The sequence below is a fragment of the Salminus brasiliensis genome, chromosome 13 (assembly GCF_030463535.1).
Source record: "Salminus brasiliensis chromosome 13, fSalBra1.hap2, whole genome shotgun sequence".
In the NCBI taxonomy this organism is placed as follows: domain Eukaryota; kingdom Metazoa; phylum Chordata; class Actinopteri; order Characiformes; family Bryconidae; genus Salminus; species Salminus brasiliensis.
In genome coordinates this window covers 33,018,297-33,046,227 of record NC_132890.1, presented here as the reverse complement: position 1 = coordinate 33,046,227, position 27,931 = coordinate 33,018,297, and the positions used below count along the sequence as shown (strand labels likewise).

At 41.3% G+C, this 27,931-nt stretch overlaps 1 protein-coding gene across 1 annotated transcript; it reads right to left on the bottom strand.

Moving 5' to 3' along the window:
• Positions 1-27,101, bottom strand: gmps (guanine monophosphate synthase). The gene is made up of 16 exons (XM_072695664.1): positions 26,806-27,101; positions 22,653-22,831; positions 18,868-18,982; positions 17,978-18,075; positions 17,751-17,854; positions 17,264-17,457; positions 14,669-14,834; positions 14,196-14,347; positions 13,550-13,723; positions 12,850-12,955; positions 11,777-11,892; positions 10,724-10,849; positions 7,137-7,252; positions 5,780-5,910; positions 5,338-5,510; positions 1-3,441 (listed from the first exon to the last, which is right to left on the bottom strand). The coding sequence occupies exons 1-16, from the start codon at positions 26,830-26,832 to the stop codon at positions 3,340-3,342; spliced, it is 2,079 nt and encodes a 692-aa protein (XP_072551765.1). The 5' UTR covers positions 26,833-27,101; the 3' UTR covers positions 1-3,339.
• Between the last annotated feature and the right edge of the window lie 830 nt (positions 27,102-27,931).

Genomic DNA, 27,931 nt, shown 5'->3' with positions numbered 1-27,931 from the left:
GAAAGTTAAACATGGACTTCTTTATTAAAGCTCGGATCTCATACAAATTTCAGTTCTTCAGGAAACTGCATGCAGTGGCTTGGTTTTGAGGCACAATACTAAGGAGGAGAAAAAAACAACAAAAAAAAACAACGAACAGCTTTGTTCATTCTTATACAAAAAAGAAAAAAAAATGAAATTTGAACAGAATTGCATAAATCAAACTGAATGCCATGTCATATTGCAGTTCAACCCACTACTTATTTTAAAGTTCAGTTTACTTGTATTTTCTTTCCAAGTAGACACATGTAAAATATGCACGTAAAAAGGCGACAGAGAGAGAGCGAGAGAGAGACAGACAGAGAGAGAGAGTCATTAAGAACAAGGTCTGCAGTTAAGACAAGGATCGAGAGTCCACCTTGCATTGCTTTTTTAGTTTTCTCATTTTCTTTTGCTATCCAAACAAGAGGATTCTGAAATGAAACATACAAAGACAATAAATAGCTCGGCATGTTATTCATCATTATGACACTTCAAATCTTATCGACAGCCAAAAGGTTTGAGTGTTGGGCCCGGCATAGCTTTCTGTTTTTGCCCAAAGCAACCTCCACTTAGGGTCGAGGAACAGAACAAAAAGACCCTCCACGGACCATCGTTCGGGTATAAAGACAGACGGCAGGCTGGCAGAAGCTCTACACACACACAGTGCTCTGTGTCGCCTCGGGCTGCGTTTTGGCGAGGGTTCCCTTCATAGCTTATGGATTTGTTAACAGAAGCGCCCTTTCTTTCTCGGTTCCTGAAGCTAAAGCCTCCGCTGTCCGGCCATGGGAGAAACTACTCGGCCACACACAGACAGACAGACAGACACAGAGAGACAGACACAGAGAGAGAGAGAGAGAGAGAGAGAGAGAGAGAGACAGACAGACAGACAGAGAGAGAGACAGACAGACAGACAGAGAGAGAGACAGACAGACAGAGAGAGAGACAGACAGACAGAGAGAGAGAGAGAGAGAGAGAGAGACAGACAGACAGAGAGAGAGAGAGAGAGAGAGAGAGAGAGAGAGACAGAGAGAGAGAGAGAGAGAGAGAGAGACAGAGAGAGAGACAGACAGACAGAGAGAGAGAGAGACAGACAGAGAGAGAGAGAGACAGACAGAGAGAGAGAGAGACAGACAGAGAGAGAGACAGACAGAGAGACAGACAGACAGACAGAGAGAGAGAGAAGCACCAAGGCCTTACGGTCTTGAACAAAACAAGATGCAATTAATGTGCAAAAACGTATCCCATACATGAGCAGCCAAAGTGACCCCATGACCAGAACGACCAGGATGAGGGTGGAGAAAGGGGGGGGGGGTTATTAATAAAAAAAAATAATAATAAAAAAAAAAAAGACATCAATTTATATATATGTATTTACTTTCTCTACTCAATGTCTCGTCATCATCCTTTTCCTTAAAAAGCAGAAAGACACAAATATGCAGCACGTTAGTTTGCTCTCCTCTGCGGGAGTGTCAGTAAGTCTGGATAAGTTTCACGTCCCTGACCAACAACAACACAAAAAAAAAAAAGAAAGAATCAGGCACAAAGTCCAGCAAGCCTCCAACTCTCCAGGAAGCTCCTTCACAGCAGAACGTTTCCGTCTAACTATTCACTGTTCTCTACAGGACGGAAGCCCATTCCTCCCAAGTGCAGGAGAATCCCATGTCTGGCAGCAATACGTCACAATTTGCCTCGTGCTGAAGTAAGAGCAGCGTTCATAAAGCTACCGGGCACCTACATAAGCCGCTAAGGACGACTGACAGACTAAACCTACACCTTTTATAAACGTTTATTCCAAAAAAGCAACAGCTGCCGTAACACCTGCTGAGGTGAAACTACCTCGAAAGCAGCCTCTAACAACCATGACCTGCAGGAATAAGCCTTTATAAACGTTTACGTAGGTTTATGACATTAAAGTCATGGAAGGCTTATGCAGCGTTATGCAGCCTTAACAATAAAGCTGTTCAGTTCTTTCCTGAAATACTGACTTAGCATCTCTAAAACAAGGACTACAGTGCAGGGCTGCTCAATAGATCGTTTCAGCACAGTCATCTCAACGTGCATCATCACAGAACGTGCAAGGTGACGCAAGGTAAATTAAACCCAACATGCAGCTTGATATAAAAGGAAAACTCCCACTGTTCTCATTTTCCATGACCTGTTATTATATAGTATTATCATTTATTGTAAATATATTACAAAAAAAACACCACTGCAATGTCAGTTGTTTTTCCATCATCACGCAGCCATACAACAGTAGGGAAATAATGACGTTCATCCTTATTTTAAGAAACGTCATTATTTCAAAATACCAACATTTATACCACCCTTGTTTTCCAACATTTCAAATGTAGCAGTTGTTTCTTTTCAGGATTTTATCATGAATGACCAATAGAAATGCTCAAAAGTGACTTTTTTGGGGGGGGTTCCTTCTTCCAACTTGCCATTTCCGAAATAAAAGGTTTAAGCATGACAGCAATGCATACAGGAACACGTCTGTCTGGTGAGGTGGGCTTCCATACCACATTATGAGAAAGGCATGACCGGAATAGAAGATAAAAATGAACTCAACACAGTGGTAGCTCTCTGAGCCCCTCAGCCTCAAATAATCAACTATATTTGGCAAATAAAGTTAAAACACACCCAAAAAAAGCAAAGAAAAGAAAAAGAGATTGGTCACATCATGAGTGGGTGATTGAGCTACTACTGCCTGCAGCTAACTTCATAATAAATACTGCCAGAAACCGCCAGAGGGAAGAATATATTTAAAAAAAACAAAAAACAAAAAAACAATAAACAAACAGAAAAAAAAAAAAACTTGCACCAGTGCACCAGAGCTGGTTCAGGAGGACAATAAAGCAGCGATGCTGGAAAACCTCTTGAAACGTCTGCCTGTCAACAAGCTGTTTACTGTGCGTCACAGTCTGCAAGGACACATCGGCCTGCCAGAAGTCTGACCGTTGACGTTTTAGCATTAGCAGAAAAGTAACAACCTGTCACAACACAGATGGCTGATACCTGAAATAAACCCAATAGTTGAACCATCATTATAAACCAATGATGAGCTTTTATTAATAATAATAATAATAATAATAATAAAAGCCCCAGAAAATGAGGCAGTGTTGAAGTAGCGGCTTCGGGTGTGTGCTAATCACAGTACTGCCTGCCATCATAGGGAATGTTGTATTCTCTGAAGGTTGGGGGCAAGGGGGAGATTGGGGAGTGTGGCAACACCGGTATATTGGGATGGGAGGGTAGGAAGGGGGGAGGGGGGAGGGTACAGAAAGAAAAAAGGGAGAGAAGTAGGAGAGCCAGTCCACTCTACTCCCACTCTGTGGTTCCCGGAGGTTTGGACGTGAGATCGTACATCACCCTGGAGATGCCTGGGATCTTTTTGATCTCACTAACCATCTTCAGCACCACCTGCAGGTAGAAGAGAGAAGTGACTATGTAAAAATAGAAACCTTGGTATTAGCCATAGACCCTCACAGATTTATTGTGTAAAATCACACTGTTGGCAAACATGTACCATCACACTTATTTGAGGGGAGCCGTTCTTTACTGAGCTATCTTTGTAACTATATTGACAGCCTTGTTTACTAGAACCTTAAAGATTAAGTCAACCTTAGAGATAAAGTGCTCAGCACCGAGATATTGTGGTGTGACAATCTTGCATACACTTGCTTATGAGGATTTTACACTGCACAGCGCTGTTCTCCTTATAAAATATGCATTTTTGATTGCTTATAAGTGTCTATGAGCTTCCTTCACAAACACATATACCATTAAACCCCCTATTTACTACACAGAGAACTATCCTGATTTAATAGATTAGTATTGAAGCTAAATTAATAAAAATGAACATCTGCACATTATATGATCATTACAGGTCACTAGCAGCTAGGAATTTAGCTATATGCCACGGAAAGCATCACTGTTACTCCGACAAGTTTAAAACCTATCCATCCAGATCTCCTACATTAAAAACATACCTGTTTCTAATACTCAGACGCACAAGTGTCGTAAGAAAGAAATTCTTCAGATGTGCCTAGAGCTGGGCAACATGACTATTTTTTATCGTATTGTGATAAATTTGTTTTTTTCGTGATAAAAATATGCTTTTCTAAGCATATGGAGGAGACTCTTGGTGCTTAATAAACACTGATCAGCTGCAGGTTTCATTACTAACAGTGTAATTAGACTGAAGGGTTAATTAGATGAAGAGCAGCAGATGTTGAGTATAAATCACTGTATTCAGTACAGGAGAGGATCTGAATAGTAGTTTATAAGAATCTTTCACTACTGATGTTTTTAGCCTGTGATTACATGTATTGTGATGAATATCATGCATCGCCAAAAAAGTCTTTAAACATTGTGGTGTAGTATTTTTACCATATCGCCCAGCCCTAGATGTGCCAGTTTTCTTAACTTCATGCTTAAGAAAAAAGTTCATATAAATTCAAATCCTTCAAAAAACCTTCTTAGGAACTTTTGGATTTTTCTTCTTAACTTTTCACTTAAGATTCTAAATATATATTCTTTAAAATATTTTCTTACGATAGCCTCAAAGTGGTCAGAAGTTCAGAGGTCCTAAAATCATCAGCTTTAATAGTTGAATTACTAGAATTAAATGTTTCCTTTAACTGAATTTAAAGAGGAGGTTGTCAATTTCTACATGAGAAACATTCACGTTTAGCTCTCGTTTACTGAACATGTTCAAAGGCTTAGTTGGATTCTGTTGGAAATGATGATGGATGTTATTTAGCATTGTTTATGATGAGCTGTGGAATACGGCATAAAAGATAATTGGCCTAAATAAGAAAACAACATGTCCCTAAAGAAGTTAAGGAGAATTTTAAGAGAATATCTGAGAACCTAGTAAGACTTTTTGGAGAATTGCATTTAAGAACAGTCTTCTGAACTTATTGGTGTTTATCTTAGAATCCTTCATAAGCGATTCTTCATAAGCCCCACGTTTTAGACTGAAGCTAGAGTTCGACAGACAGTCAGCCAAGACCTGTTTAGTGTCCAAATTTTGCTTGTTTAGTTCAGCACCGAAGCAATCAGGCCAATGTTGCTGCAAATTAAAAACACAAATAGTCAATCTTTAAGCTTTAAATCAGGCTTGAATGAAAATGACTTTGGGTGACTGTTGAGGTCCAATGTTGGTTAGCAAGCCTCATAGCTCCAGTGCTCATCAAGAAAAAGAAAATTGACTGGTGGAAGTGGGAAATTGACCGATACAGAGTTTTAAAACATTTTCAAAAAGTGCCTCAGAGGGATAAACTCAGATACAGGAGCAGAGGAATAAGTGCCCACCTCCTCAGGGATGTGGTTATCGGGTGTGGCAGGGATGCCGGTCATGAAGTCACTAGTGATGAAGGTTCTAATGACGACGGAACGCCTGCAGGAGGGCTGCTTCTGCAGAGGGTCTCGGTCGAAATGCAGCGGCACCAGAATGACAGGCATTTGACTGATCTTACTTGAGTAACCTGGGAAGACACAGCGATATCAATTCACTCCTCTTTAACACTTAGTGAGTACAGCACCAGCGACTTTCAATCCCCTCATCATTTACATTTTTAATGTCTGCTGCCCAACATTTGATATCCGGAGTCTGCAGACTTTCCAGACAAGACATTAAATGGAGCTTCTTAAAAGCCACAGTGGTGCAGAATTAGACTTCATGCAGAAGGTCTGATCAATGTTCAGTCAACCATTTCCACTGTGCTGCAGACCGCACGAGCAAAGCAGCTCTTACCAGACTCCCTCAGGATGGAGTGGGCCACAAAGTCTGCCTGTCTGAGGGTGCTAAGTACGCCAGTGGTCAGGAAGGTGGGAGTGATGTCTGTGGGAGGTTCCTTTACGTGTGACCCGAAGACGTACACAACTCTACAGGAAACAGAGAATGGAAACACCAGCCAATAAGACAGTCATCATCATAGTCAAACAATCTAAACACACAGGACACTGTTTAAGGACGCAAAAGAAAGCCTGGAGAAAGGTCGAGAGTAGGTTAGACATGTGAGTAATGGGAATGTTTTTTTTTTTTTTTACTGGTCAGAAAGTGAGAAAGAACTAGGAAAGCTGCATCCGATCTACAGGGTTAGTAACTCAAATAACTGCTGATGTAACAACTACAATCAATGCTCTTAATATTTAAACAGATCCCCAACTGTTCGCTTTAGACATACAAGCCCCAATATGATGTACCTGTCCAACACCATTTAAAGTATGTTGCCTAAACTAAACAAAATACATATTTATAATCAGAAATAGGCTAAACCCCACTACCAGAAGCCATTTTTGTTGCAGTATTAAACAGTTATCTTTTTCCACTGAGAAAGAAACTCAGAGTTTAACACCAAGCAATTTAACTCATATATTACTTCACCTTTCCAGATTTGGCTAGAGTGCGACATCTCAAATGTAACAACTAGGGTCTCAGAAGGTCGGAAAACATCACTGTTTTACAGTATTTCACCGTTTGTCAACTTGGTGTAGTCCTTATCATTATTATTATTATAATTATTATTATCTTTAAAATGAATAAAAACAGTATTTGTTTAGTTTAACTGTAGTAAAACTTTTGTTCATGTCTGAAACACTTGATTAATGGAAGTATATGAAAAATGTCTCTTTTTAAAAATAAATAAATAAGAAAGTAACACGAGATTAACTATTTTGTTTCCAGCAAATGATTATTTTCATTGTAGATTAATCTGTTGATTATTTCCTCAATTAGTAAAATTTTTGTTCACTTTTAAAACTCTGAGAATAATAAGAAATTTGTGGTATTCTGTTTACAGTCTATAACACAATGTAACAGTACACTACTGTAATCCTAATAACTTCACTATCTTACATCCCGTAGGACCAGTGTAAGTCCAGTGCAGCCCTACGATATCCTCACATTGATCTATTAGTAGATAATTCCCCCTATTTTTCATGTCTTTCCAAAATAAAACAAACATTTCCACTTGGTTCATACAGAATATTTTAAGGCATCCCAAGTCCTAACAGTCAGGAATCCTATTAAACGTTCTCTCCCTGCAGCCAGAAACAGGGGCAGCTACAGTTTAAAAAGGACATGTGTAAGGGGAGGCATGTGGGTTTACCTGTTAATGGAATGGCAGATACGAGGGATGAGTCTGGCAAGGAACATGAGCGATTCCCAGTGAGGAGCTTCTTTACTGGTCAACCCACAAACGTAGCTGTACGACCGCGAGTCGCCCTGTGCAAGATAAGAGAAACAGAGGAAGATAAAATATATGGCGTTTCCAGGTCAACGTACCCCAAATATCGTAATATTTTAATTCATTTTCAAGTAACTGCCCAGCCCTACTTTAGAGATATATAGAGATAAAACCATAATTAAACGTCTTATTGTAAAATTGAGCAACTAAACAGTAGGCTAATTGTGTATTAAAAGGTTTTTTTGTAGCCTTATTTTTTATTAACATTTAATAATCAGTGCCCAACTTTTTGCATCTGACTGCACCAGAAGTGAGATGTAGCCACGCTTTCTTTCAACACGGTTCCAACAAAATAAACTCCTAATTACTCGTAGGAGTATTTACTGGGCCAATGCGATCCTATATTTTTACGTTTATAAAATCAAAGGGGCTTTTTTTTTACCAGCACTTTGCTTAACATGAGCATCAGCTCAAGCTTTTCAAACACTACTGCCCCACATAAAGAAACACAGCTAATCCCACTCGGTCATAAGAGTGTGCTGATTCAGACTAGCGGTTCCTCCAACATCCGATCCAGCATTTTCTGTCCATCCATACAGATCAGTCATCTCTCACATATGAATGTACAAAGAATTGCCTGCAAGTGGCAAGTTTACAGTGACAGAAATACAGCGGGTAATAATGCAGTAAAGAATAATAACAAAGATGGGAGATACACTGTATATATATATATATATATATATATATATATATATATATATATATATATATATATATATATATATATATATATAGACACACTGACTAACACTTGAGCCACACTTTCTCTCCAGGCATGCTAAAGAGGGACGGCACCATTTACCAGACCGGCATAACATTTAAACCCATGAAACTGCACTGATGACCTGATTGCTCACTCTCAGTCATCAGTTCTTCCACTGTTCTCCCTCCCAGGGCTTAGGCTCTGAGCAGCAGGGTAAATTTAGCAGTCGTCTGTGGTCCTGGGACAGGAAGTGTGGGAAAGAACACCCAGCCCTGCTCCGGTCTGTTCAGCCATGGCAGTAAACTGTAATTTTCTGACTTGGAGAAGAGGAAGCCCAGCAGAAGCTAAAGTCCCATGCACGAGTGTTACAGAGAGCATGAGCCTGTGTACACTTAATACAACGACAGGCATATAAGCAAGGAAGCAATTTCCCCACAAACCAACAAAACCATCCTGAACAACTACCTTCTGATTAAACAGACATTCGCCCTGCAAATATTTAAAATAGTATGCCAATACTACACTAATTAAGCATGAGCAAGAACCGGTACTGCACTACAATCTATGGACAAAAGTATAGAGACACTTGCTCGTTCACCGTTTCTTCTGAAATTAAGGGTATTAAATAAGAGCTTATCCTACTTGTTGTTGGAGTAACTGTCTACTGTCCAGGAAAGTCCGCTTTGTACAAAACTTCTACCGTACGTCTGAGAGGATTTGATTGCATTCAGCAACAAGAGCGCAAGTGAGAAAACAATTCCACAACTCAATGCTGGGGGGCTTTAAACCCCTCTAGCCCACGCCTGGCATTAGGCAGCAGCATGGTGCCAAAATGTTGTTTGTTATCTGCTCCAGAGAGTCCTATTCTATTGGCAGTGCTTCTCTACAGGGCCTAGACAAGTGTGTGAGCATCTGTGTCAGCAATGGGTGTAACAAAGTAGCTGAACGCGTTCATTAGAAGGGGTGTCCACAAACATTTGGACATGTAGTGTACACATTTTGAACTATAATCAACTGCGGCTCCACAAACAGAACATCTGATAATTAACTACACATTGATACTCTGAAGGCCACTTGGAAATATTTGAACTGCCAGCTAAATGGCAGGATCACAGCATTAAAGACTCACTCAGAATACATGACTCGGGGATTAATGTCTGCTGGATTTTTCAGCGAGTCCTGGTTTAAACCAAGAAGAAAAAAAAAGCTTCACATCCCCGTTCTAAACACATTCATTATTCACAGACTCGAGCTGAAAGAAGTTCCCCTGCTTCAAAAGGCAGCTGTATATGATCAGACTGTCAAGACAGAAATCAGAACGTCGGCTGCAGCTTAGCAGTTTCACACAACTTCCAAAAGCCAGCCAGTATTCTGCAATGCAAACATTGTGAAAAGGAGAAAAAGAGGTGAGGGAAGAGAAAGCAGACATAAACAGACTGAAATAGACTGCGTCACAATGACTGCGGTTAACCACAGAGCAGGGGCAGCAGCATAAACACACAGAGAGAGAGGGAGGGTCTAGGAATGAATGGCGCTGCTCAGTTAGTAAAGGGCAGAAATGAGTTTACAGCACTGAAGAAAGCGGCTAAGACCTTTTTCCCTTATTAACTCACTACTGGCAAGTTGAGACACTAGCAGGCTATAGCCCACGTGTAGCAGCAACAAGGCCTTCTTTAAGGCACCAAAGCTGCTTAGTCCAACTCCTCTAAACACTAGCTGGAATTAAAAGCCTGATGCTAGTTTCAATGTCCACATTTGCTATAAAAACCTATGCAGAAACATAAGTGTAGAAGAAGACGTGAGGTAGGTAGGTAGGTGCAGAAACATGAGTGTAGAAGAGGGAGGTCAGGAGGTCGGTCGGTCCCTCAAGCCAAGGTCTGGAATCTCAAGGTCACATGCATTATTATGATTCCATGCCATATCCTGCATCCTGAAGTAGCCTAGTAGTTTCTAATGTCATTTTTTAAACACTGAACTGGATTACATATAAAAATTTAAAACATTCTATAAATGAATACAATTATTTTTAGTACTGTAATATTATATATTTTGTTAATTCAAGTTAAAAAAAACAATAAAAATAAAAATACTGTGTTTGTGCACCAAAAAGGAGTTGTGCACTTAATAATAAATAAAACATAAAAATATAAAGTTCTTGGTAACTTCTTTTTTCCTCACTGGTTTAGCCTGCAGCCTGTGGGAGGCGGAAACGTACCAGTCTGTCCGCTCCAGATTAAAAGCTTGGTTATCGCTCCACTTTTCTCTTTTCAGGGCGGCCACATGAACTTCCTTTCCACTGACCCTCTTTCTTATTCAACTGCTATCTCCCAGCTCTTGCCGGTCACTCACTCAAGTCAGACTGCACAGATCTGATCTGCCGAGTAGCGTCACATTACATTTACAGTGCTTGTGAGTTGGCCGTAGGTTCAACAGATTATTGGTTATAGGTTCAGGTAGGACAAGGTCTGCGTCACGGGCCCGGACCACAGCCTGCCTATTACTGACCTGTTTCCCTGAATCTATCCATCTGTGTTCCCTTAAACCATCGTTAAAGTTTACCCCACTGAACTGCATTATTAACCATTATAAACAGTGATTTACAGCATAACACCATACAAACTCCAAGACTCTCCCAGCCTGTTGAAAACTGTTGATATAATTACATTACATGTAATTATAGCCTGGATGCAACTCTATAAGAAGTTGCTGCAATGGGGGGAAAAAGCGCTGAAGGAACATGGCTCACCTGGACGCCCACAGTTTTGATTGGCAGCAGGAAGGCATTTAGTGAATGAAGGCTGGTGATCTGCATCAGTTTCTCCTCTTCCTCGTCTGATATGCAGGACTTCACTCTCTGCAGCAGAGTGTGTGGCTAAAAAGAAATAAATAAAAAGAAAAGGTTCATACGCAAATGTAACAAACAGAGGTGGAAAATATGATTTTATTTAACCCCCCCCCTTTTTTATTTTACCTTTATTTAACTAGGGTAGAAAAGTAAAGGATTCTTGGAAGTTTTATACAACATATTAAAAACACTTAGCAGACAAAAGCTAATGCAAAAGTATGCAATTACTGTTTCTCTGCTGAACCTAAATGTGGTGGGTAGTCTATAATGTTACATGTCATTTTCCCCTCATTAGGTTAAAGTTAGTAAATAAATAAACAGAAATTGTGCTCTACACTTTTACAGAAAATGCCAGTTATGCTTACATCTTATAGAAAAAGACTGTAAGGCTGTAATAAACATTATTACTTTATTCTTAAAAAAATAAATAAATAATAAAAATAATGAAAAAATTTTTAAAAGATCTACAGACGCAAGCAGACTGTGTTAAGGCTACATTTCAATTCACAAACACATGATAAAATAATTATTAAATAATAAGTAATGACTGCTTTATTATGTCTTAACCCACAGTGGTTTTAATGTGTGTACAGGGCGCTGTACAGATTTATATGCATCAAAATAGATTCAAAAATCCATATTCATAAAGAATTACTTTATAACTGCATCTTGGCACCTGAACCACAATGCTCAGAGATTTCAGTCATTAGTGACCACAAATTTAAGCCTGAGGCTTTTAATTAGCATCAGGCAAAATTCTTAATTCTGTTCCATAAAACCTTACAATACAGTGCTGTTTTCTGTACGGGCAGATATTTCACAAAGCAACCAGATGAGGCTTAATCTTAACTCAAGCTTGTACAATAAAGTCCAAGCGAAGGGAACTCTTAAGGTATACAGCTTAGCAGAATTTGGCAATAATGTTCGTTACCTCGATCAAGGAAACCCTCCTACCTTTTTAACACTGGCGGAGAAGTCTGTGATGATTTTCAGGATGTTGTTGGTCTCAGCAAAGTCTTTGCAGACGTATGGCTCATCAGCACAGATGACTCTAATGGCCAAGCCTGGACCTATAATTCACAAACATGCTCAGAGTCAACGCAGGTATCACTCACTGAAAAAATACACTACATATACACACACTACAAGTCCAAATGTTTGTGGACACCCTTCTACTGAATGCATTTAGCTACATTAAGTTGCCCCTATTGCTGACACAGATGTGCAAATGCACACACACAGCTTGTCTAGTCCCTATAGAGAAGTACTGCCAATAGAATAGGACTCACTAGAGCAAATAAACATTAACCTATATGTCCTAATGCCAGGCGTCGGCTAGAGGAGTATAAAGCCCCTCGGCATTGAGCTGTGGAGCAGTGTTCTCTGAATGATGAATGAGTCGGGGTGCTGATCATCCAACATCTTGACCTCACTAATGCTCTTCTCGCTAAATGCTATCAAATCTTTAGAGCAATGCTCCTCCAAAACAAAAAACAAAAAATAGAAATCCCTCCCTGGACAGTAGAGACAGCTACTCAAACAAAAGCAGGACAAACTCTTATTACCCTTGATATTAGAAGAAACAATGAATGAGCAGGTGTCCCAATACTTTTGTCCATTTAGTATAGCTAGATATTTGATCCAGTGACAGATTTAGTGAAAGGATATTGATATAAATACTATAATCAGTTCATTGGCATGTTATTTATCTTATGTAACATGAGAAATAAAACCTATTCACTAAATGCTGGCACTCAAAGCACGGTTTTCCGTTGGATCACTGTCCCCATTTTCAACTCATGTAGACCTTAGTCCAGGCAAGTAACTGCAGAGTTAAATCAAGTGTGTTTAAAAATAAGAAACAGCAAATCTGTGCTGGACCTTTTGGCTTGCCTTGCCCAGTGCTGGACACCCTATATACTGTAAGCATTTCTCTCGCAAACTGTGAAGATGATCTGAAAACAGTGATCCGTGGAATCTTGGACTGCCTCTCTGTAAGTGCCTGTGAAGCTCTGGCTAGTACTCACCAGGGAAGGGGTGTCTAGAGACAATCTCCTCTGGGAGCCCCAGCTCTCTGCCCAGTGCCCGCACTTCATCCTTGTGGAAATCTTTCAGTGGCTCGATTACCTTCCCCTGGTGGCCATGCCACACACACACACACACACACACACACACACACACACACACACACACACACACACACACACACACACACACACGATAAGCAAGATTTCCTTAAGACCAGGGAAGACAGCACATCCCATATGAGTGTTTTCTTTCTGGGTGATGCCTTTCTTTCATCTATTGTGATAATTAAGCAATAGATTACATTAAATATCTTTCTTAAAAAAAAAGCACACTACATGTCCAAATGTTTGTGGACACCCCTTCTAATGGATGCATTTAGCTACTTTGTTACACCCATTGCTGACACAGATGTGAAAATGCACACACACAGCTTGTCTAGACCCCACAGAGAAGGACTGACAATAGAATAGGACTCTCTGGAGCAGATGAACATGCACCTTTTGGCACCATGCTGCCTAATACCAGGTGTGGGCTAGAGGGGTATAAAGCACCCCAGCATTGAGCTGTGGAAGAACTGTGTTCTCTGGAATGATGGGGGTGCTCCCAATTAAAAAATAAATGAATAAAAAAATAAATACTACTACTACTACTAATAATAATAATAATAAATTATTATGTATATTATATTACAGGTCGTACCTCATCTCTGAGCTTGCGGATGAGCTCAGTGTCGTTGTGGTGCGTTTTGATGACCTCGGCTTTGCCGCTGGCCAGGTGGGAGGCGCTTTCAATCAGGTCTGGTCTGAGTGTGCCCTGTGCAAGGTAAACCTCCTCAGGCTTCAGGTTCATCTCACCGATCACCTCATTCGCTACCTGGACAAGGACACACATGGAAATATTTATTATCATTTATTGAATATTTAATAAATAAATCCTAAGCACTTTGGCCACTTCATACAAAGAAAAAACACAGGAGCAACAGACTCATTCTGGGCAGCACTGAAAAAAGCAGGGCAATTATACTTTGGGTTCAACTCGAGGCATCTGCAAATTTACCTACTATTGAGCTACTCCAGTGCTGCAGTATATTACTGAAAGCTGCGAGTTAAGATGAATCAATAGGGGAAAACCCCCAACATTTGCACTGATTTTATCAGTCATGGTAAATACACAAAGATACTCATTAAAACATTTATGATAAGCAGCATATTAAAATACAGTGAGCGTTTCTCTGCTAATAACATTGTTCACAGCCCATATTTCCCCCTACGGTAACAGTGAGACCACCATGAACCTTCCTTGTCTGCGACTTTGCCTAAAAGTGCACGGTGTTTCTTCTACACACCTTGACAAAGGTATCGCCAATGATCTTCCTCTTCTCTTCAGGGTTGGTGGTCATGTTGAGGGTCTTGCTGATGCGTTTCCTGGGCGTGCGGTCCTCCTCTGAGATGGGCAGTGTTGTGGTCCCATTGTAGAATGTGTGTGCTGCATTTACCACTACAAAGACAGAGTAAGAGGTTACTCCACATTACTGTATGTAGTCATTTTGTCTATACTGATAATGCACACGTCTTTCGCCAGATGTTAATGCAAATGTACATTTATAATCTTAATAATAAATAACTTGTCTATCAATTATTAATATTATGCTCTGAAATTACTAAATGCATTCTATATACTCATTTTGTATGATTTATTACTACATTTTATAAACCTTATCATGCAGCTTTAACAGTAATTACCATTTTATGATACTACCACTAATGGATCTGCATATTACATTACGTGATGATTTGTAATAAATAGTCGTTTTGATACCTTTAAGCTTAATGCCGAGTTTGGTGAGTGCCTCCTCTACGCTCTGGCTCTCTCTCTTCCTCATAAAGCCGTTATCGATGTGGACAGCAATAACCTGATCCTGGTTCAGAGCCTTATTCAGCAGGGCTGTGCACACAGTGGAGTCCACACCACCACTCAACAACACCTACACACAGACACACACACAATTTATAGTTCTTAGTACTTGCTGTGATTAAACCTACAGCACTAATATCACTTAACAAAACCCAAACACATTTCCCCAAATAAGGATTAAGCCTAGTCTTGGCTTAATCCTAGGATCCTAGTCTTAACCCTAGGACTGTGTATTAGCAATAACCTGTAATATGATACGTACACAAGATGTCCAAATGTTTGTGGACACCCCTGCTAATAAATGCATTTAGGTCCTTTAAGTTGCCCCCTTGCTGACACATGTAAACTGTAAAAGTACAAAACCAGTTATTCTAGCCCCAGTAAATAAGTATTGGCAATAGGACTCTCCAGGTGTGGGTTAGAGAGGTAAAGCTTCGCATAGCTTCGCCCAGCATTGAGCTGTGGCGCCCTGGAACCATGTTCTCAGAAATGATGAAGCTCCATCAAATCCTAACAGCAATACCCCTCCCAAAATCTAGTAGAAATTCTTCATCCCTGGACAACGGAGACAGTTACTTCAACAAAAGCAGGATAGGCTCTTTAATACCCTTAATTCTGAGGAAATCAATAAATGAGCAGGAGGCCCAATACTTCAATTCAATATACTGCAATATTAAAAGCAAGGTGATATATTGTTGTACTGTTATTATTGTATTGTGATAACGTTCTTACATTAGTCAATAAAAAAAATAATCAATAAATAAACTGTTTTGGAATACTGCGTTGGTTCTTAATAATAATAATCATCATCATCATAATAATATATTATTATTAATAGCAATACTATTTTCTTATACCCAGACTAAATTCCTGTCTGGGGAAACCGGCCCAATGCCACACTATCTACATTTCTGAAGCACTGGGGCATTTCTGGACATGCCTAACAAATTCAGATAGCCCATCCAGTAGTTGGCCACAATCACACTGTAAGTCATCAGCATTGCTACCATCTGACCCTCCCCATCCTCAAAAATAAACACAGTAAGAGGCACACAAGGCAAGGCTTAATGGAACTAAGAATGGCAGAAAGAATCTAAATCCAATATAGGCCTCAGTATATTCACTAGAGAGAAGGCCCAATTTACTGAGGCAGGCAATCACCTAGCTTCAGGAAAGAGCACAGATTAATTGGAGCTTTTAATTACTTGCCCCCATACCACACACATGCAATTAAGCATGTGCTAACGCGTACACACAGACACAAGCTCCACCTCAAGTCCCTGGATTACTCAGAAATGAGAGGAATTAGAGGAATTAGTCTGCTAATAATGATCAGATCTGAGCCTGAAACTGTATGCATTTAAATGAGGTCATTAGATCCAATACGATTCCAGTGTACCATTAGGGACCTTTACAAATGCCCCCTCACACACACACTCATGCAGCTACAAAGCAATTACCACCTAGCCTATTTAACTGTGGTTTTAGGTATATAGTGTTTTAACACCTGCCTAGTATTCAAGCACTTGGTCTTGTATTTATAAAGTTGCTTAGAGTAGCAATGTTAATTTAGGAACTGCTCCCGGAAGTAATAGAGGAATCTGATCCAAGAGGTGGATAAGCTTGAAAAATACCAAAAATCTAACTCACAGAATTTCCCCCTCCAAACCTAAAAGTGTATGATCAGTTTGCTTCTTAAGTTTTTCAGTGAAGCTACAAGGCTAATGTTGCCAAAACGTACTGAAAATGTTCACCCCAACTATGCGTATGTTGTTTTTTAAGCTGTATGGCATTCTGTTATCTATAAAGCACTTCTGCTCATATTTTAAGATAACAGTAAGCCACATAAGCAAGCCTACGTCAGACTGCTTAAAGGGATACTCCAGCCAAAATGAAAGAAATAACCACCACTAAACCACCACTGTTGCAAATACACTTACTTACATCTGCAGTAATGTCTAGAGCAAGCTTTTCCTATTTAAAAACTAGGAAACCCCCTTTCTGATGACCAATCTTCAAGGTGGGTGGGACTACAACCGTGGTGGACTGCTTGAAACGCTTTTATTTAAAAGGAGGAAGCCAGACTGCTAATGTTAATGTAATTCGTAGCCTCTATATGAATAAATTTTTGACCCCATGGGGCAAATCCTCAAAGGTTGTATGCTGTATTTGCGCAATACATGCTGGGTACTGTAGTAGCCAAATATCACATCCATACTACATAGCTTCTGCATGAATGGATCTCTTTACACTACAGAGGGGATTCCCAATAATTATACAGTGTATTTGCATAATACATGCTGGGTATTGCACTGAGAAAACTACTTGTTATGTGCAAGCACTGGGCCTCACAGCTCCAGCGCAAAGTTTAAGAAGTAAACTTCTGATACTGAACATGTCTTGGATGATCAACTATATCTGTGTAACGGAAAAATGCTAAATCTGACTACTGGAACTGTTCAATTTGAATTATTTCTGTAACTTCAGGCAGTTCCTCACCAGCACTTTGGACTTGTCCACTTTCTCCTGAATTTCACGAATGCAGGACAGTTGCCTGTTCTGCACGGTGAAGTTGCTGGTGCAGCCAGCGATCTCGAACAGGAAGTTCCGCAGCATGTCCATGCCCCGCTCAGTCAGATCCACTTCGGGGTGAAACTGAGTGCCATAGAGCTTCTTCTGTTCGTTAGCAATGCCTGAGAAGGAGAGGGTATAATTCTGTCCTTGAAGAACACACGACTACGTCATCTGCACTCTTACACAGTGAACTCAATTCTCATTTATAAACCAACTTTAAATTAAGTAAAATTTGCTAATCAGTGCCAAAATTTTGAAGAATTCTATAAATCACATGACTTATAAGACATCAACCAAATAAATCTCTTCACACACGTTAAGACTGGAAGTAAAGGAAATACTAGCATTACGATTTACACTGAGGAAGATCACATGAGCAGGAGCAAAACCTGAAGATTGGTGCTCGGCCCACCTGCAATAATGTTGCCAGACTGGGCGACGACTTTGAATCCATCTGCTACTTTATCCACACTGTCACCGTGAGTCAACAGCACCAGCTCCTCCTTCTGCAGACCCCTGTGGACCCATACACACAAACACACCATTTATAGTAAATGATGGTGGAGTATTTCTATACATTGTATTACACAGAATATTGACGCACATGGAAACCTGATTTGCTTCACTGTGAACACGCACCTGAAAAGTGAGCAGGAGTTGTCGATCCCAATGCTGAACACACCGTCTTCTCTCACACTTTTTCTGTGTACTGTTCCCCCGAACACTTTATTCATCATCTAATTCACACAAGCAGGCAGTGAGACTGAAGCTGGTATTAAAGCAATACTAATAAACATGATGGTATACAGAAATTCACAATGCAATTGGCTGAAAGACATTCTGAATGCCCTAAGCAGTATCTCCTGATAATGGCAAGTGTGCATTAACTACAAAAGCAAACCTTCCCCAATACAAATAAAACCTTCTATAGCTTCATCTACATCAGTAGCAGAGCTGCTCTGCTGTCCCATCTCAAAAATTCAAAAATAAATACATAAAATAAATAAAGTAATTAAAAAAAGACCACCACATAAAACCTGTTATTCTGATGAGGTGGAGAACAGAGAGCAGTATGACCCTTTATCAGCATTTAAATGCAGCAGGGCTTGCTTACAGATCTGAGCCATTTTTTCTTTGATGTAAATAAGCATCCTGCAGCCAGACTACTGTTTTTTATTTTGTCATTTGAATAAAATAATAAAAAAAATCTAAGTGCAGCAAATGTTACAATAATGTCACAATAATACACAAGGTGGAGTGCCGAACACTCCTTCGGTCAGAGCACACCAGCACCAATCTCACAGTATAACGCTCCCTCTTGTGCATTACTGTGCATAAAGTACTGTAACAGAATACGGTACGTATTTTTTTGGTCTGCTCTCTTGATCAATGTTCATATATAATAAAAGTAATTCATTAAATAATGTAAAGCTTGTAGCCCTCCATTTACATTTGTGTTTTTTTGTGTTTGTATTTTGTGGTGAAATTCAGATTAATTCAGATCAGCCTGTGCAGGATCACTCGCTCACCTGCATGCCATAGCAGATGCCCAGGACAGGTTTCCCAATGGTGAATATGGCAGGGTCAAACCAGGGTGCGTCTTCTGCGTAGACCGAATTAGGACCTCCAGATATGATGATGGCCCTGAGAACAGAGAAGCACTATTTATATATATTTATTTAATAAAAATAAATAACTAAATAAACAAACAAAACACAAACACAACACACTTTGTACAGTACATGCTAAACCAACCACTGTCCAAAACATCCTGGCTATGTGAATAATGATGTGAGGAATTCTCAGTCTGGTCAATGTAATCCATGGTGCTGCTTTGCTGAACCTTTTCCTATTTAAATTTAAATGGCATATACAATTTCTCTCTCCGATAAATTCTGTAACGGGGTGGTAAAGAGCAACGCTTGTGGTGGACCAAAGGTCAAAAAGACAAAAAAATAATAAGATATATAATAATAATAATAATAATAATAATAAAACGCACACCAAACTCCTCACAGGCAGTGACAGGAGAGGGGATTGAACCCCCCAGCTCCCTGGAGCTGCACACACAGCGATGCCAATATACCGGCAAACACATAAATCACAAACTCTTGTATATCGGTAGGCTCTGCACAGCTGTGGCAGTCTGATCGTTTCTCCTCCATCTCCAACAACAAACCACAGGCTTTTTTTATACTTTACACACTACACTGATGATGCACGTCTAATGGCGGTGCACTGTTTGTACCTACTATTTAGTGTAGGAGTGTGCGGTTTGGGACACAGCCTACAAGAATGGAATTCAATAATTTGGGGGATTTCTCTACATGCAGGTGTTGTCCCACTCATGATACAATGGTGGGTCCCAGGAGAGTGCAGACCTCCAAGTTGGACACTTCTGGAGGTTGTTTTGGGTGCTATAAAGTGGTGGGCAGTGTGACGATATTTTATATCGGATATGGTGAGCCCTTAAAAAACACTGACCAATTGCAAATTTTTCTAAATAAAAATCATCGTACTCAGTACGGGACAGTATCTGAAGTTCTGCAGTTTTTAAGAATGTGTTGCTACTGATGTTTACTTCTGCTATCATATATATCTTGATGAATATCGTGTATTGTGAAAATGTGTAATTTTTGTAATAACAGTTTTACTGTATTGCCCATCCCTAGTGCTAAATCATTAGAAAGAATAGTAGCATGTGCCATCCTCTACAGCACATAACACAAACTTCTTTTTCCTCTTCCCTTCATAAGAAAGCAGATCAAAACACCAACAAACAAAACTGGCATTTCTGGGCTGTAATTATGTAGGGAGAAATCTCACAGTTTGTCCCGAAGCGCATCTGCTCAGCGCTCTCCGTACTCTAATCTACCCAAATTATAACAGGATAAAATTGCTGATTATACAGCCTCCGAAAGTGTACCACAGCCCTAAGTGTGTTGTTTAGGTTTTTTTGCATCTGTACAAAAAACTGTACGCCTTCCTGTTTATTCAATTGAACAGCTGGAACCAAAATAAACCCCACAGGGCCGAACGTATCCAGCATCTCTGGCTCTAAAACGGAAAAGCACTGCGAATGCAACATGTTCGTTTTCTCTTCATAGCCTCACAGAAAGACCAGGAGAAAAATCTAATTCGCACATTTCCTCACACCGTATGGGGTAGCAGTACATTCACTGCACGGCGGTAAACGTGTGTGTGTGTGTGTGTGTGTATGTGTATATATATATATATATATATATATATATAATGTGTGTATGTCTCAGCAGGACTCCTATTGTGTTTTAAGGTGCGATGCCACTCTGGCCAGCCAATGCGTGGGTTGGCTGGGAGAAGCACGATAAACAGGGCAGGAATTAAAAGGAAACAGCGATGTTCCTACAGGCGAAAGCTCCATCCAGAAAAACCTTTCAAAAGCAAGGCGTCGTGTGTCTGCAGACGAAAAACTAAAAGGACTCAAGGAATTTACTCTCCCTGTCAGCCAATAGTGCTCTCAGTGAACCGCTCTGTGATTAGCTGGAAGAGTGAAGAAAAAGCCAGAGAACAAAGGAGTGTGGGAGTTCACCTTTTTATGGGGTTTTACAACACGCTGTTCTGAGGAGATCTGCACAAAGGCAAGAGAGTGGCAGAAGCAAAGCAAGTAACCAGGCCGAGATTGGTAGGGGTGTTAACAGAATAGGTGTCACTGTATGTTTATTTATAAAACACTTCTGAGGTTCTGAGAAATGTGGGTTATAAAGCAGCAAATAAAACTTACTCTAAATGTTGTCCACAGCCAAGTCACACCTGATGCCTGACGATTCGCTCCTTTGGAGTTATGGGGCTGATGTAGTTTATACTCTACTTACTTATATGTGGTGTGAACTGCAGGTTTAAAGGAATAGACCCCCCCCACACACACACACACACACATTTCTAGATAGCCAGTTACCCAACCCACTTTTTAGTACTCTCCTTCTACCATTGCAACGGGAGCACCAAGTAGACACCCTACCATCTGCTAGTAGCCGCCTATATCAGCCAGAAGTGCTGTGGAAAGAGTGAGAGAGAGCCATCTACACACATGGAGGGAGCAAGGCCAATTGTGCCCTCTCAGGCGCCGGCTGCTGATGGCAGGCAGTATTACGCAGGATTTGAACCAGCAATCCTCAGGTCATAGTGTAAATAAACAATAATAAAATCAAAAAAGAACAAATAAATACAACCTGATTTCTCTGACTTCAGATGTGGTCAATCAGCCAAGACCAGTTTGGTAACTGGCATGTGCTTCTATGGTCTAAAAGATGCTAGGGCTAATGTTGTTACCACTGGAAAACGAAACCTGGGCGGTCATCAATTTTATCTCTGGGAAGACACACCTCAAACTTAATTAATATGCCTTAGAGATCTATGCAAGATATGTAAACAAGTTAACACACAAAAGTAAGCGAACACTGGGACGTCCCGCTTTCCAGTATCATTTCCTTTCTGGCTGGTCTCCCTTTGTGAACCATCCGACCCTGCAATTAACCCAGTATCCAGAAACCAAAAAAAAACAAAGTTCAGCCATGTGCACTTCCTTTGCTGTGTTCTCTCTCTTCACTGGCTTCCTGTAGCTGCTGCCTGCATCAGATTCAGAACCCTGACTCTGGTCTACAAAGCCAAGACTGGACCAGCCAGCTCCTCCGTACTTGATGGCAATGGTCAAAAGCCGATCTGCACCAAGAGTCCTTCCAGCTTCAAGTACGGCTCGGCTCGACCCGCCATTCTTTAAGGTCCATGGAAGACGAGCGTCCAGACTTTTTTCTGTCCTGCACTGAAGTGGTGGAACGAGCTTCCCCTGGGTGTCCGAACAGCAGAGTCCAACACTCGCGGTCTTCAAACCCAGACTGAAGACCTTCCTCTTCCAAAAGTACTTAGAGACAGAGTGTAGAGTATGTAGAGTATTGTGTTTCCATACTGACTTCTGTATTGAGTAGTATCTAAGCTTAGAGGAATCTTCTGAATCCTAGTCTGTACAAACTAGCTAAGTATATTTTCTGAGTGAACAGTGAAGCACTTTTCTAAGTCTCTCTGAAGAAAAGCATCTCCTAAAGGCCTTCAATGTAAATGTATTCCGCTTTCAAATTGGACCACAATGCACTTCATTATACCACATACTGTGCTGAGAGAAAAGTGGTTAATTTTTGGCAGGATGAGAGACGTTTTTGGGGGTGTCTTTACGGAGATAAAATTGGTGATGTTATGATTTAACAGCCAAGACACACCGAACATGTCCTGACTGATCTGCTGTATTTGGGGCTAGAGTGAAAACCTGGATCTCTCGCCTCACCTGAAGCCCTGTTCTCTGATGGCGAAGGCAGGGGTCTCTAGGGGCAGGATCTCCGACTGGACAAACAGCTCTCGCACTCGCCGGTCAATCACCTTCCCATACTGCGCCCCAGCGTCCAGGATGACCACGGCCCCCTCATAGTCGCACAGCGCATCTTTCGGCTCGCTACTGATATCCAGCTGCAAGAAAGAAAGACTGATCCATCAAACTGTACAGGCTAAGCAGGAAGAGCTGATATTCATTAAGCCCTGTAATGACATTAGGAAGCACGTGAGCTGCGTGAGATGAGCATGACTGCATGACCCCAGTCTAAATGGACGTGTCTCTTCAGGTCAACGCAAATGCAGAATCACGTGAAGCTCGGATAGGTGATGCACGGCTCGCGTCAGGCATGAACTCAGCTATGAAACAAGCATGACCACAGCGATGCTTCATGGAGACTCTGCAGATGCTAGAGTCAGTCTTTACAATGTTCTGTGAAATACGACGGCACGCGTGATGTCCTTCTAGATGTAGTGGTTCCATTGTGCCGCCTGTTACATATGCCATCACATGGCCATGGCAAGATATGTAGCACACAGGGTTCAATCTCAGCACAGTCGCGGTGCTGTTTAGTAAGAATGTGTGTGTGTGTGTGTGTGTGTGTATATATATATATATATATATATATATATATATATATATATATATATATATATATATATATATATATATATATATATATATGTAACTTTTAATGAACGACTTAGGCACTGGTTTCAGTCTTTACTCATTTCAACCAGATTCGATCCACTATTTTGATTGAATTTTTGCTTTGTGTATGAAATGAAACTGTGTTAAAAATCACTGATAACATAATAATCAGTTAAGATCAGCTATCAATACCTACACAAATATTTTCCTATGACTTATTATTAACTTATTCCTATGACTACTTTTGATTGGTCATCTATCAAGGGCCCGTAATACAGTTCACAGAGGTAAATTAAAGGAGCCGTCTGGCAAAAAACTAATTTACCCAATTCAACACTTAGCCCAGACGTAGCTACTCTGCCAAGATGCGTGTAGCATGTCTTCTGTATTTTAGCACTGCGTCAACGAGGCTATCATTGCTAACAAACACCGAAAGTTAAGTCACCCATGTATTTTCTGTAAAGTCCATAAGCTTCTTTAAATCCCCTCAAACCACATCCAGCTGTTATTTATTTAAGGAGCTGCAGATTGTCTACAAAGTCTAAGGCACAGTCTAGCTCGCTGTAAACTCTAAAAATCAGTTGGTGTAGCATAATGAGATCACGACACAGCCTTCCCTGTGGCACGGTTCGAGTCCCCAGCTGGGCAAGTACACCACGCCATGTTACACGATTCAGCTTAAGTACCTCTGGATAAAAGCGTCCGCCAAATGCCATAAAAGTAAACGTACATTTACCAGTGTTTAGGACGGCTCCTGCCAGCATTCAGCTACACAGTCAAGTTCAGTTTTACGGTTCACAGTGTCGTAAACCACACTGACGAGACCGCGCCAACTTAACGAAGACCTGGATGCAGTTCGAAAGATGTGCAAGAGCCTGTCTCGACTCGTCTCACCCAGGACATTATCTATTGGACCTGCTGCTGTCCAGGTTTTTACCCTAGTGCAATACGAGAATTAAAACTTAAGCCAAATTGAATAAAACCCCTGGACTCATTCCACTGTGACTGTATCTAATTTTTATATTTTGTTAAATTATCATGACTGCACTTTCAGTGCAATATCTTTCTTTAAATAACTCCGGGCATGTGCAATACCTCATTGCTACCTCACTAGCAATTTTCCGGCAATGTCTTAAAATAATTTATGTAGAGAACTTTAGCTTTTATTTGTACTTTTCGTTTATATGTACATCATTTTTGACTTATTGTAAGTGTAAGCACCACTGGATTGCTTCTCAATTGCATTGTACACTGTGCAACGACCATAAAAGTATCTTATGTACTGAGCCAAATGATTTGGACGACCAGACTAGGGTCTGTTAGCCACACAAATGAAGAAGCAAACTTTGGACACCAGACATGTCCTGTGTGATCACCTAAATCCAGGGTAAGAGAAACATTTACAGTGAAGTACAGACTTTCGGCAGATTCACACTTTGACCTGGTTTACTCCTGCTCACTTTGTGAGACCAGTCTGCGTGCATTCACATTCAGGTAGTCGAGCGCATCTCTGGTTAGACTGAAATCCGATTGCTCTGTGGGACAAAATACACAATTTCAGTCATTGCTCGGCTATTATTATTGTCGTTTCGGTTGTACTGGGAGGGGTTTTGGTTGTCGAATGCGTATTAGAGAGACAGATGTGTTTACACTCTTATAACATGGCTCAAATGCGCCTTAAAGTGGTTTGAGTGATCGGACTCGTGTGTATATATATATTTTTTTTTTTTTTGCGTATACACTTGCATTTTATGCGGCTTGGCCGTTAGTCCAGATTCAGTCCTGATCCTCAAGACGTATAAAACGGGGTCCAAGTGACAAATCTCCGAGGGGTGACTGACACTGGACACCATGAAACCAATGGGTCATCAAGATCAGCTAATATCATCAGTCCAAACTGCAGCCTGCAGTGATGTTATCCACTACGCAACCCCAGCCCAGCACGGCCTTTATATGCACAGGCTCTCTGTTGTGGGTTCGATTCCCGTGCTTGCTCGGCAAGCTGCCACTGTCGGGCCCTTGAGCAAGGCCCTTTACCCTCTCTGCTCTCCGGGCGCTGGAGTTGGCTGCCCACCGCTCTGGGTGTGTGTGTGTGTGTGTGTGTACTCACTGCAGACTGCCCCTAACACATGTGTGTGTGTGAGTGTGTGTTCACTACCAGATGGGTTAAATGCGGAGGACACATTTCGCAGTGACAAATACTTTATCCTTTATCCTTTATTTACTAAAGAGAGGACCTAAAGTCATGTCTAGAGCTAAATGGAAAAGGTCTATTTTATCTATCTAGGACTGCATCAGGAATGCTTGCAATTCATGGCCTTGTGCAATCCATAGACTGTACAGTCACAGCTACTATCCCATCTGAAATAGACACAGAGGTTTTACACCACATGGCTTACAAACAACACAATAGCAGCACAATCGTGAATGCAGTGAGTATGGCATTATGCATGCCTGATGATTAGGCCTTTGCTGTTTGTCTTGCACCCTAAAATCTGTAGTTTAGTCAAAGAAATCAGACGGGAGGATCTCTGGAGTGGATGTAAACAGTCGCACACCGTCGCTCCATTTTCTGCCACTACAGGCTCAGCTAACACGAGCCATGGAGTAGAAACACTCCCCACGTGGTTGGAGGATTCAACTTTCCCTGAAAACTTTTCAAGCCTGATACGATCTAGCACCCTAAACACGGCTCTGAAGTGACCCTGAGCGTGCAGAACAACTGCACTGCGATTAAACACGAGTGTAAAACATACAAACTGCGACGGCCTGTGCCACATCTTAGCCCTGAGCCTGGGGTCAGGCAGGCAGGCAGGCAGGCAGGCAGGCAGGCAGCGTGCTGCTGGCAACCACAGCCACACAGCAGCTTTCCTAAAAACCGTGCGTGGGAAAACACCCACATCCAGACCCGGCACTTCATTAGCGCTAGTATAATCAGGGCCCGGGTGCGTTTCGATGAGAAGAACCAGAACCGGGCTCGGATATTCTCCTAACTCGGCGGGTCTCGGTTAGCTAGTTAGCGCTGTTAGCCTCGCAGGCGGCAGCGGCGGTGCTTAGCTAGCAGGCAGGCTAGCTAGCCCTAGCTAGCGGAGATAGCCTCAGAGTTTAGCTCACCAAAACTGCACCTCCAAGTGCAAAAAATGTCCCCAGGGGAGCTACAAGTCTAGGAGGCAGACTTATTACATTCGCAGTGCGGTGACAGGGTTCAATTCAAGCGGCAGAATGCACGACTGTGTAAGCTAGCTAGGTAGCTCGGTAGGTAGCTAGGTAGCTAGCCGCCACCGGGCGCGACCCTACACTAAGTTTTAAGCCGAGGCAGGCAGGCCGGAGCCGGCTAGCGCTGCGCTGCGCTGCGTTACCCCAGCTCAGCCCGGGCCGGGCCGGGCCAGCCGCAGTGCTCATACCGCCAAAGCCGGACTGGGTAGCGCGGTTCTGTGTAGCGATAGGGATGTTTACTGACCTTGGTATCCCCGTTACACAGCGCCATGAGTGCCTGGAGGGAAGCGGACTGCTCTGCGATCACCGGCGGCTCCGCTCGGTTTGGGTTTAGTGCTGGCTGCTCAGAGAGAGAGAGAGAGAGACAGGGGGGTAGAGAGGGAGTCTGATCTCAGTCTAATATTAGTCTGATCTCGGCTCGGTTGTCTCTTCCCACGCTGTGTGAGTGTGTGTGTGTGTGTGTGTGTGTGGTCAGCTCGCCTGTTGCCTGCTCCACTGACTGCCTGCCTGACTACCTACTCCCAGTATTTGCCCCAAGCTCAGACACCAGGCGGCTGAAAGTTTTCCTACAGGGGTCAGAAATAGACATTCAGTGCAGACTGGGGTGTTTACAGCATGTGAGTGTCGTTTTAAGTGTTTATTTCAGAGCAATAAAGCTCCAGTGCTACTTTCAGTGGTTTGGTGGAAGATTCGACTCCGAATCCAGACGAGTGAACAGTGACTCGTAGAGCTGCTGCTGCGTCAAACGGATCAGTCAATTCAGGAAATATAGGCCTTATTTCCTTTTATTTATTATTTATTAATTATTATTTAACATTATATACAGATCACACACTTTAAGCAGCATCTCAAGCATCACAGTCAGCAAAAGTTGAAAAAAAAATGAAATTCTCAGTAAATCACTGTCATAGCCAACAAGATAAGATAAGATAAGATAGTCCTTTATTAGTCCCGCAGTGGGGAAATTCACAGTGTAACAGCAGAAAGGGATAGCAGGACAGTCAGTTACAAAAATTTAGATAAATAAATAATTTACACTATATACACACAATATAGATAAGAATTAAAAAAGCAATAAACAATATTATTTACAGCAAAATGAATCACTTTGAATGAATCAAATGAATCACTTAGTACCTAGACACTAGCCAACTAAATTATGGGTAAAAGTATTGTGAGTAAGTGCTTTAAGGGGACTTAAAGTTCTCCGATGTTTCTTCAATGCTTCCGTCATTAAGATGTAAACAAAGTAATTTAGAGTGGGTTTAGTGTGAAACGACTCACTGTAGTTAAACCGTACATTTGATTGCTTACAGTGGTGGCAATGGGAACCAGTAGGCTCAGGATCCACAACAAAAGCCATATCATTT

Bases quoted from the DNA above. Each gene is read 5' to 3' on its own strand.
- gmps (XM_072695664.1), bottom strand. From the start codon at position 26,832: ATGGCGCTGTGTAACGGGGATACCAAG. The intron at 22,832-26,805 runs GTCAGTAAACAT...TCTTTCTTGCAG, and splicing joins TGTGTAACGGGGATACCAAG to CTGGATATCAGTAGCGAGCC. The intron at 18,983-22,652 runs GTGAGGCGAGAG...CTCTGTTCTCAG, and splicing joins ATCAGAGAACAGGGCTTCAG to GGCCATCATCATATCTGGAG.